General features: G+C 46.5%; 2 protein-coding genes across 3 annotated transcripts in view; one reads left to right on the top strand and one right to left on the bottom strand.

Annotated features, from left to right (window-relative positions):
* Positions 1–10,960, top strand: part of SLC5A10 (solute carrier family 5 member 10) — a 108,398-nt gene that overhangs the window by 22,704 nt on the left and 74,734 nt on the right. The window lies entirely within an intron of this gene.
* Positions 1–10,960, bottom strand: part of FAM83G (family with sequence similarity 83 member G) — a 37,696-nt gene that overhangs the window by 7,437 nt on the left and 19,299 nt on the right. For both annotated transcript variants that reach the window (XM_075565803.1, XM_075565804.1), the window contains exons 3-4: positions 3,223–3,347; positions 1,306–2,791 (exon numbers count right to left, since the gene is read on the bottom strand). In XM_075565803.1, the coding sequence (XP_075421918.1) occupies positions 1,306–2,791; positions 3,223–3,347 (1,611 nt within the window). The remainder of the gene's footprint in view (positions 1–1,305; positions 2,792–3,222; positions 3,348–10,960) is intronic.

Below are 10,960 nucleotides of genomic sequence, written 5' to 3'. Positions count from 1 at the left end.
AAACCTATGGAGGATTCAAAAGCTTACTACAGTAAAAGGATTACTGAAACAGGTGCTGTCCCTGCTAAATACTGAAAACCGTGGGGACTAGGAGGAGGCGGGGGGAATAGCAGGGCCTGTATTGTATCCTCATATATTGCCGAGTGGTTTCAGAGACTATTGACACATTATTCTGACACTGGAGCACAGATCCCGGGTATCCAACTTTATTTTTATTTATTTATTGTTACACGGAAATAACACTGAAAGGCAAAGCAACGTGTCCCCAATACTTGTTCTGAAATGACACCTTCTGAAGGACTAAGTGATGACACGGGCAAAAAAATTTGAAGAGGGGCAACTTATTGGTTTCTAAAAAGCATGCATATCTTTGTGAGGGATGAAAGCGCCTTGTGGTTTGAAACTGCCCTTTGAAGTGGGACAGTGTGCAAGAACCACGAGCAAGACATTTCACCCATCTATGCTCTCCTAAAACTAGGATGTCATTTCTCCAGGCTAGGATTACTGTCATTTTGTTATTTTTTTTAATAAATCTGGTAGCTCTAGGTTGTAAGATTTCCAGGCCAGTATTGCTACAAAAGTAATATGTAGACTGGTAGCTCTACGTTTGAACACATCAGTCTCTCTGCCTCTAACAAAAGGCTTGTAACACCGCGGACTTAGTGACATTAGTTTGCAAGTTGCCTCACTAGGTTTAATTGTATCCCATGGATTTTAACCAGATACATTTCACTTGGGAGTACAAGCATCAAGTCACCCCAGCCAACACTACTTGTCCGGCTAGCCATACAAGCAGTGTTGGATGGGTTGCCTTGATGCGTGTACTCCCAAGTGAAATGTATCTGGTTAAAATCCATGGAATACAATGTGTGCCTTGGTGCTACAACTTACAGTACGACTGCTTCTTGTAGACCGTTTTAACAGTGGGGAAAAATAGCCTTATGTTTTTTCCTCGCAGTTTGACAAACATGGTTTAATGCAGGGGTGCTCCTCAAGACCCCCCCAACAGGGCAGGTTTTCAGGACATACCTGCTTCAGCACAGTTAGCTCAATCAGTTGCTTAGTTTTTTGACTGAGCCTCCTGTACTAGAGCTGGGATATCCCCAATACCTGACCTGTGGGGGTTGAGGGCTGGAGTTGAGCAATGAATCCTTTGTGTGGTTCTTCATGTTACATTATCCATCATTGAAATGTCTCTTCACTCCCACACCCCAAAAAACCCACTGTTTGACATGAGCTGCCGAGACCAGAGATCCGTTCCCCTCGTCACATTTGTGGAACATCGTCTATGACACCAATACACACCTTGGCAGCTTCCATGGAATAGATCCGATCTTTCTCCTGCATCTCATGGCTCTTGGCCAGGGCTCGTTTGATCTCCTCTTCCAGGCACTGGTTCCTCCTCTTTCCGTTCTCGGCCTGCCGGAGGTCCAGCATGGACTGGGAGTTGCTGCCCGGGCTCATGAAGCTTCCTCTGCTGATGTGGCCGTCGCTCGCCTTCCTCTCCGAGGGAAAGCGTTCCCCGTTGGAAAAATAGTCAGATCTCCTCCTCTGCAAGGGCGTGGTTGGGTAGTACTCCTCTGAAATGGAGGAAGCGTTGGAAGGAGGAAGAGAGCCGGAGCCACTGGACGAATACTGGGGCCTGCAAGACTCTAATCCACCCGCGTCGTCTTGGTCATTGTGGATGAGAATCGTGGCAATTTCTTCCACTTCACTCTCCACTGCGTCCACCCCATTGACAGACGGCACAATGTCATCCTCTTTGGACACGTCTGTCCCTCCAGACATGGCATTTAGAGCGTTCTTCTTGCTAATAAAGTCTGTGACTGGCATAGTTCTGGGCTTTGGCACCGGGGGTCCAATGCCTGCCGTTGGGCTTTGGTCCATATTATTAGGCACAAGGTGCTGACTTGAAGCCAGTGACGCAAACCCCTCTCTAGACTTTTCTGGGGCTGTTGTATTAGAAGTCTCCAGTGGCTCTGCAGCCTGGTCCTCTTTCACAGGGTGTTTAACCAAGTCCTCGCAGAGGCTTGATGCCCCCGATGCCATTTCCACCGGACTTGATACAGACCCCTCCTTTTGGCTGCCTCGTCTCGATGTAGTCCTCTTGCCATGGTTGCGCACAGGCCCAGCCTCCTTTTTGACACATGGCTCCTCCCTCGTTAACTGGAGAGGGGCTTCCACCTGACTGTTTTTTGAAGATCCCTGGCTCATTGCCTGCTCCTTGCTCTGCAACATGAACTGGGCGGTGGCGTATGCAGTGTCGCAGATCTTGATTCTATTCATCTGGGAGGGTTGCGCATTCTTAATGTTAGGGTCAATGATATTAATGTACCCCAATATGTCACTTCCTGGCTCGGGATCCGCCTCTACCCATGTGGGCAGATAGTCGAACATGTTGGCTCTCTCCATGTTATACAGCCCTGGATGAATTGGAGGCTCTTCCATCTGCTGCTCATGGCGAACTTTGGCTTTACTGGCAAGCTTCTTGTTGGCAGTGGATGTGCTATTTTCTTCCTTTGACGCAGTTGATGCCACGTTGCTGGTATTCACCAGGGCGTATTTGGGATTGATGAGCTTCCTGGTGATGGACTCTGAGGGTCCTGCAGGTAGAGGTACTGGCTGCGCCATAGGCTCAGGTTCTGGTTCACTCTTGATGGAGACACCCTTCAGGCTGACCACCTTGGATAGCAGATAGAGCTCTTGGAACTGCCGGTCAAAGGTCTCCACTACTTGGCCGGACAGCACGGTGATGAGATTTCGATCCATTCTCGCTGCTGACCAGGTGAAACTGGAAGGAGAGGAGAGGTCAACCATTAAAAACTACATAAGAGGAAAAGCATTGCTGTTAAGATGCTTGTCTTTGAAGTATGACACTGAGATCCAGTGATCGCCCTGTGTGATCTTCAGCAAAACATGTTACTTCCACAGCAGTGGATACCAAACATTACCTCCCAGTGGGTTATTATGCACAGTAAGCCAATTACTATATAAAACATATATTAAATATTTGATGAGGTGCGTAAACATCGTTATGGTATGAGGAAGTAAAGTATAATTTGTGCATGTCTGGTCACCCTTCTATTTGGGCTGCCTGTCTTCTTTATGAAGTACAATGCCATTCTTCTAAGCTAGGTGGCACTTCCTTATATAAAAGGCTTCAGTACACGTGGAAACGTCCTCCCCCTCACGCCCTCCAGTAGAGTGTGCACACAATGTTACCTGTAGGAACCGCACACGGCCCTGTCTCCATCCACAAACATGAACTTCTGAGCCTGGCAGCCCTTGAACTTGGTTGAGAAGCGGGTGTAGAACTCGGGGCCACCGACACTGCGGACTCGGAGGTGCTGCAGGATAAAAAGCAGGGAGTTTGAGTTTCAGGACCCCAAACGCAGCCCCAGCAGTTACTGCACTGATGAGGACACTGCACATACCCACTGGCAGAGATGTGTGGGTGCCGGGGGACTACAAAATGTTTATTTATATATCGTACTATAGATGATAAAATACAATACATTGCAGACCTCTCTACTAGTTACATAGTAGATGGGGGGGGGGGGGGAGGCCATCAACTTCAACTTCAACCTACATCAAAATATAGACGATACTCATCCTATATCCGTACTTACAGCATATTGATTCATAGGATGGCAAACAAAAGATCCCAGTGAAACATCGACCAATGTCTTATAAAATGGGAAAAATACATTCCTTCCCGACTTCAGTATTGGCAATCAACATCCTTCTCATGTTTACTTATTTGGTATATCCCTGTATACCCTTCCTTTCTAAAAAGATGTCCAAATTTTTTTTTTTTAAGTTATCTATTGTATCTGCCATCACAGTCTCCATGGGTAATGAATCCCACATTGTAACTGCCCTTACTGTAAAGAACCCTTTCCTTTGTTACTGGTGAAATCCCCTTTCATCCAACCTTAAAGGATGACCCAGAGTCCTTAGTACTGCCCGTGGGATGAACAGTTCTTTTGAAAGCTCCTTGTTTTCACCTTGAATATATGTGTATCTAGTTGTTTATTTATAAACGATATTACCAGGAAATAATACATTGAGTGTTACCTCTCGTTTTCAAGTATGTCCTGGACATAGAGTTAAGATGGCAATTAATACATGGGTACAAATACAGTTACATAAATGAACAGGGTATTCATTATATACAAGACATTGCATGCACAGTTAAGATACTACATATTATGGGAGCATGTAACAGTTACAGACCAGATTAAAATGTGAGACAGCTTTAGTTTTGAAAGAACTTAAACTGGTGGTGGATGTGAGAGTCTCCAGTAAGTTGTTCCAGTTGTGGGGTGCACGGTAAGAGGAGGAACGGCCGGATACTTTGCTGAAACTTGGGACCATGAACAGTCTTTCGGAGTCAGATCCTGGGTGATAAGTGCTGCATGTGGTTGGGGTGAGGAGCTTGTTCAGATAGATAGGTAGCTTGCCCAGAAAGTATTTGAAGGCAAGACAAGACAGATGAACTTTGCGCCTAGACTCTAGTGATGACCAATCTAGTTCTTTGAGCATTTCGCAGTGGTGTGTTGTAGTTGCATTGGAGAACAAAGCGGCATATTGAATTGTAGAAGGTATCAAGTTTGCCAAGGTGGGTTTGGGGTGCCGAGCCGATAATTGGCATTAACATCTGTTGTGCGATACGCTTTCTGACCAGCACACTTCGGGAGGATTTGTTCCTGTAATGTACACCTAGTTTGGCATAGGTTTTGGATGTCAGGGTATCAATGAGAATCCCAAATGTTAAATGGGAGTAAACCCATATGTCCAAGTATTTTAAACTAGTAACAGGGGCTAGGATAGTATTAGCGTTGGTTCAGATCTGTAGCTCAGTCATTGGAAGCTTTAAAAAAGTAGCCCTGGTCCCAAATACCATTGTTACAGTCTTGTCAGGGTTTCAAAACAGTTTGTTTTGGGAAATCCAATTTTCAAGTCTCAGAAAGTCAGATTGAAGTGCGTGTTCAGGGTCGGAGAGGCTAGGGCTGTGTGACTATAATATTGTGTCATCTGCATACATGTGTATTGAGGCTTCCTTACAAGCTGTAGGAAGATCATTGATGAACACTGAGAAGAGTGGGGGCCCCAGAACAGAGCCTTGCGGGACACCACAGGTAATATCCAGGGGGTTGGAGTTAGAGCCAGAGATGGACACATGTTGGGATCTACCTGATTGGTAGGAATGAAACCCTCAAAGCAATAGTAGCTGCCCACAGGGAAGGTAGAGAAATGTATACACATCCCTACACACCAATATATACCGACCCTGCGGGGTAAAAACCATATTCATGTAACTGCCAATTAAACAAAATGCATAAACCCGCTTATTTGGCAGTCCCTTATCAATGTGCATCCCAAAATGTTAAATGGGAGTCAAACCATATGCCCAAGTATCAAAAACTAGTAACAGGAGTTAGGGTGGTATTAGTGTTGGTTCTAATCCGGAGCTCAGTCATTGGAAGCTTAAAAAAAATAAAAAATATGTAGCCTTGGTCCCATTTTCCATTGTTACAGTCTAGTCGGTGTTTAAAAACAGTTTTGGGAAATCCAATTTTCAAGTCTCAATTATCTTAGTTATCCCATCCCCTCTTAGATGCCTCTTTTCTAATGTAAAGAAATCTAATTTAGCTGGCCTTTCCTCAACTCAGAAATCCATCCCCTTTATTAAATTACTACTTGCCTCCTCAAAGAAACGAATACGGTTAGTTTGGTTTGACCTATCCCTCATAAAATCCATGCTGATTACCAATGTTATCCAAACTGCATTTCTGAATACATATTGATGTCAGGCTTACAGGTCTGTAATTCCTTGGTTGTGATCTAGCTCCCTTTTTAAATATAGGCACCACGTCTGCTTTACGCCAATCTTGTGGCACTCAGTCTGTGGAAATGGAGTCCTTGGCCATTACTGAACTTAGCTCCTTGATAGCCTTGGGTGCATCGGGCCAAGTGCTTTATTTATCTACATTTTATCAAGCCGCCTTTGCGCTTCTTCCTCCGTTAACAAAATGTTACTTAACAGAGGTCGAGGCTTCCTCCTGTTGTCAGATTTTTGCAATTGACTCTTCTTTAGTCAATGCCTCTGCTTTTTCCTTATTTCCAATAATTTGCCTGCCCATCTCACACTGAAATGGTCCTATATTCACTTTTCTAATCCTTGCATTAACATACATAAAGCTTATTAGGGTCGATCTTACGTTCTATTCATTTTCAATTATTGCCAATTCCGATTGCCCTTTTGAAACTTTTGTTACATTCCTTATAATTCTGATACGATGCCTCCGTCCCTTCAGGATTTAAGACTGTAAACTCCTGCCTCTTCCTTTCCATTTCCACCCCTACCTGGTTATTTAGCCACATCGGTTGACGTTTTTTTTAAATATATTTATTACCCAAGGGTATCCACTGATAAGTGTGCTTATCTAACAATGGTTTTAAAAACGGTCCATTTATCTTCCACATTTTTCCTGCAAGAACTGCCTCCATATGTATTACTTGTAGAGCAGTGTCAGGTCTTAAGGATATCCCTGCCCAGCACAGGTGGGTCAATCAGCAGCTCAGTCATTTTGACTGGGCCACCTACGCTGGAGTAGGGATAACCTCATGGCCTGACCTGTTGGGGTTCCCCGAGGACTGGAGTTGGGAAACACGGTTGTAGATGCCTTTGTTTATGAACATCTGCCTTATAAAATGAAGAGTCTGTTGATCCTATATAATATGGTTTTTGATCAAAGTAAGGTCTCATTTGAAATAATTAGTTTTCCAAATGTCCCCAAACTTGAATGTGTGTTACTACTTCTACATTGTTTGATATCACCTAGTCCAGCATTGCCCCTCTCCTGGTTGGTTCCACATGATTTTGGGTCATGTAATTGTCTTTTAGTACACCCAAATACCCGTTTCCTGTAGTTGTACTGTTACTAATCTCATTGCTCCATTTCATGTCCGGATAATTAAAATCCCCCATTAATAAAACATGGCCTAGCTTTGTTGCCTTCTCCATTCACAAAGTAATTTGGCTTACGCAATCTCATGAATATTTGATGGTTTATAGCATATCCCTACAAACTTTTTTTTGTACTTTTATCTCCACTGCAAATGTATATACACAAAGGATCTACACTGTCATCATTCCCTTCATAAACCTCTTCCCTTTATAATAGGTTTTAAAATCAGATTGAACATATAAACATACTCCACCCCCTCTTCTATTTGCTTGATCCCTCTGAAAAAGGGAGTAACCCTCTAAATTACCTGCCCAGTCATGAGTTTCAGCCCACCATGTTTCAGTAATGCCTACATCATATTTCTCCTTTCTGCCTATTATTTCAAGCTCTCCCATTGTAATCGTTCAAGCTCCTTGCACGCACGCACGCACTTAAGGTTCTTACCGGTCTTATCTGCTCCTGCCTTTCTACACATTGATTTTAGTCTTTAGAAGTTTACTAGGATCATCAGTATTTAATATGACTCCATGCATGCCAAGCTCCCCTTTGTCCCCCACTTCTCCCCCATGACCCATGGCCATTTACCCACTCTGTCTAGTCCATTACCTCTTGCTTGTCCCACCCCCACCTTGCTAGTTTAAAATTTCTTCCAACCTTTATCATCCTCCCCCCTAGCACAGATCCCTCTTCGTTGCAATTAGTCCCTACCATAAAGATTGCACAGAAGGAGTCGCAGTGCTCTAAAAACCCTGAACCCCTCCTTCCTACACCACTTCCTTATCCATGCATTAACCTCCCTAAGCTCTAATAGTCTCCTGGGGGAAGCACATGGCACTGGTAGTATTTCAGAAAATATTACCTTGGAGATCCTTGCCTTAAGCTTGCAGCCTACATCACTGAAATTATTTAGGACCCTCCCTCTCTCGAACTTCGTCATTGGTGCCAACATGTACTAACACTGCCAGGTCAGTCCCAGCCCCTTCCAACAAGCTGTCTATCAAAGCTGGAATAGGCCGAACCCATGCACCCAGGAGACAAACTGTTTGGACCCAATCCAATAGAGGGCAATCACCACACCCTTCCTTGTTCTCAGAGTATCCCGAGTCCCCTATGTGCTGGAGGAACTATTCTCCTGGCTGCTACAGAAATAAGTCTCCCCCAGCCTCGTCATCCCTGCCCCGAGTCCCCCAATATCTTCACTCAATCTGTCAAATCTATTGGGATGGATCAGCTCATTACTGGCCTGCCTCTTCCCCCTTGTTACTCAGCGACCTACCTGTTCCTCACTCACAGTGCTACCCTCTGCCCCATTTGTCCTAGAGAGGGCCTGCTCAGTGAGCAATAAACTTTCAAGATTCCTAGCCAATGTTGCCTCTTCAGATCAGCAGACTCCAAAGTGATCACCCGCTCACACTTCCCAGAGGTATGGTCCCTGGAACAGCCGCTCCAAGTGCACATACATGTGGCAAGATGTGCATTCTCCGCCCTACTCATTATAGCAACTATGGAGTTAGAAGTACTAACAATTTACTTCTCTAATCTACCCAGTTTCCAACCTTCTTGGGTTCAACTCCTGGTTAGAATTTAACACTTAATCCAACTGCACTTGAACCAAACTGCAACGCAGTCACACAGCTCAACGTTCGCATGCGAAAGGATTGGTTACAAACTTCTGTTTAAAAATCAGACACCGTGAAGAGGTGAAGGAAAGAAAGATGCAGCGATTCTCAAGATGCAGTGATCAGGAAGAAGCTAAAAACACTTCAATGGAACAGTTTCCTTCATGTTTCTCAAATAGAAGCCAAACCACAAACGCACATTAAGATAGTTGAACAGGATGGAAAGGAACAAGTAATTTGGACCATTTATTTGTGGTTTTGGTGCTTTCGGGGCCACACTAAAGCTCTCCCAGTGACATCAGAAACCTGAATAAAACATCAGCTCATAGGATAACACCCGCAGCTGCTGTTTAGCACGACTGTACGCATTGTCCGGTGTCATATACACTGCCTCAGCCTGACACACAATATGTCACGGAGCAGAAAAGGTGACACCGGCACAGTAAGGGAGCAGAAGCGACCTGCGACGAGACTTTCAAAGCAATAAAATAACGTGCAATGGAATGTACTGGTCCGTCTTGCATGGCACGGCAGAGAATAGTATACGCACGCTGGCCTGCTCCTGTGCACATAAGACAGGTCATTGACTTCAGTGGGCGTTTCTGCACGACAGGGCCCACGATCGGCACTATCGCAGTTTAATGAATAACTGCCACAGTGTCAGACTGGTGGAATAGGTAAATATGTTTCTCAGGCGACATTATAGTTAGTATGAAACCACAGCAAACACAGCCCAGCCTAGTTACTGTGTGTGGATTGCAGTGAGGGGGTTAATCACGGAGCGCTTGCTCGCCTGTTTGTGCAGAATAAGCTGTCATAATGCAGCCAGACCGGTAAACTGAGCGTCTCCCGAGCTTGTGATGGGGTGTCCCCTGCGGCTGCGGAGCAGGAGTATTAATCCTTATGTTGCTAGAGATGTCACGGACACCTCTCCCTACAAACCCAATGCTAGCAGTGGTTGCTGGGGAGTAAGGGTGAGACCAACCCTATGCTGCCAGGGACAGTGGGTGCGTGAGACCAACCCTATGCTGCCAGGGACAGTGGGTGCTGGGGTGTAAGGGGGCGAGACCAACCCTATGCTGCCAGGGACAGTGGGTGCGTGAGACCAACCCTATGCTGCCAGGGACAGTGGGTGCGTGAGACCAACCCTATGCTGCCAGGGACAGTGGGTGCGTGAGACCAACCCTATGCTGCCAGGGACAGTGGTTGCTGGGGAGTAAGGGGGCGAGACCAACCCTATGCTGCCAGGGACAGTGGGTGCTGGGGTGTAAGGGGGCGAGATTAACCCTATGCTGCCAGTGACAGTAAGATTATGGCGATTAGGAACAGCATTGAAAGATCTTTAAAGGCCACCCTACCGTCACACAACCAACCTCTCTTTATAACAACACTCCCAGCTCGTGCCCATTGTGGCCTATAATTGTATAGCACAGCAGAACTACAACTCCCAGCATCCTCCTCCCAGCATCCTCCTCCCAGCATCCTCCTCAGCTAATTCAGTGGGTCAGTGCAAATACTTGTTCACATGGTCCAGTGCTTCGGAAACCAGAAAAAAATCCTTCTATATGCAGAATATCCATATAAAACCGCCCAGCCCCTTCTCATTCGGCTTACATATTGGGTCACGCTCCTGCTCTGACCCCCGTTTGGTTGGCAGCATTGTTTTCCCACCCACATACTCTGCACGGCATTCAATTCCTTGTGCGGTCACTGGATGTTTGTGCAGAAAGCTTCAGGAATTGGCCGTGTCTCTCTCAGCAGGTCACTGAGGGAGCGGTCTAACCAAGCGGGTTGTTGCTTTTGCATTCAGGGTCCGATTCCTGCATCGTCCCGGTGACGTGCTGCATTGTGTGTTGTACTGAAGGTGCTCCCGTACTGAGTGACTTCTCACCCAGGCCCAGAGCCACGGAAGGGTCCCGTACTGAGTGACTTCTCACCCAGGCCCAGAGCCACGGAAGGGTCCCGCACTGAGTGACTGCTCACCCAGGCCCAGAGCCACGGAAGGGTCCCGCACTGAGTGACTGCTCACCCAAGCCCACGGAAGGGTCCCGCACTGAGTGACTGCTCATCCAGGCCCAGAGCCACGGAAGGGTCCCGTACTGAGTGACTTCTCACCCAGGCCCAGAGCCACGGAAGGGTCCCGTACTGAGTGACTTCTCACCCAGGCCCAGAGCCACGGAAGGGTCCCGTACTGAGTGACTGCTCACCCAGGCCCAGAGCCACGGAAGGGTCCCGCACTGAGTGACTGCTCACCCAGGCCCAGAGCCACGGAAGGGTCCCGCACTGAGTGACTTCTCACCCAGGCCCAGAGCCACGGAAGGGTCCCGCACTGAGTGACTGCTCACCCAGGCCCAGAGCCACGGAAGG

The sequence above is a fragment of the Ascaphus truei genome, chromosome 11 (assembly GCF_040206685.1).
Source record: "Ascaphus truei isolate aAscTru1 chromosome 11, aAscTru1.hap1, whole genome shotgun sequence".
NCBI classification, from domain to species: Eukaryota; Metazoa; Chordata; class Amphibia; order Anura; family Ascaphidae; genus Ascaphus; species Ascaphus truei.
This window is presented reverse-complemented; position numbering and strand designations above follow the sequence as displayed.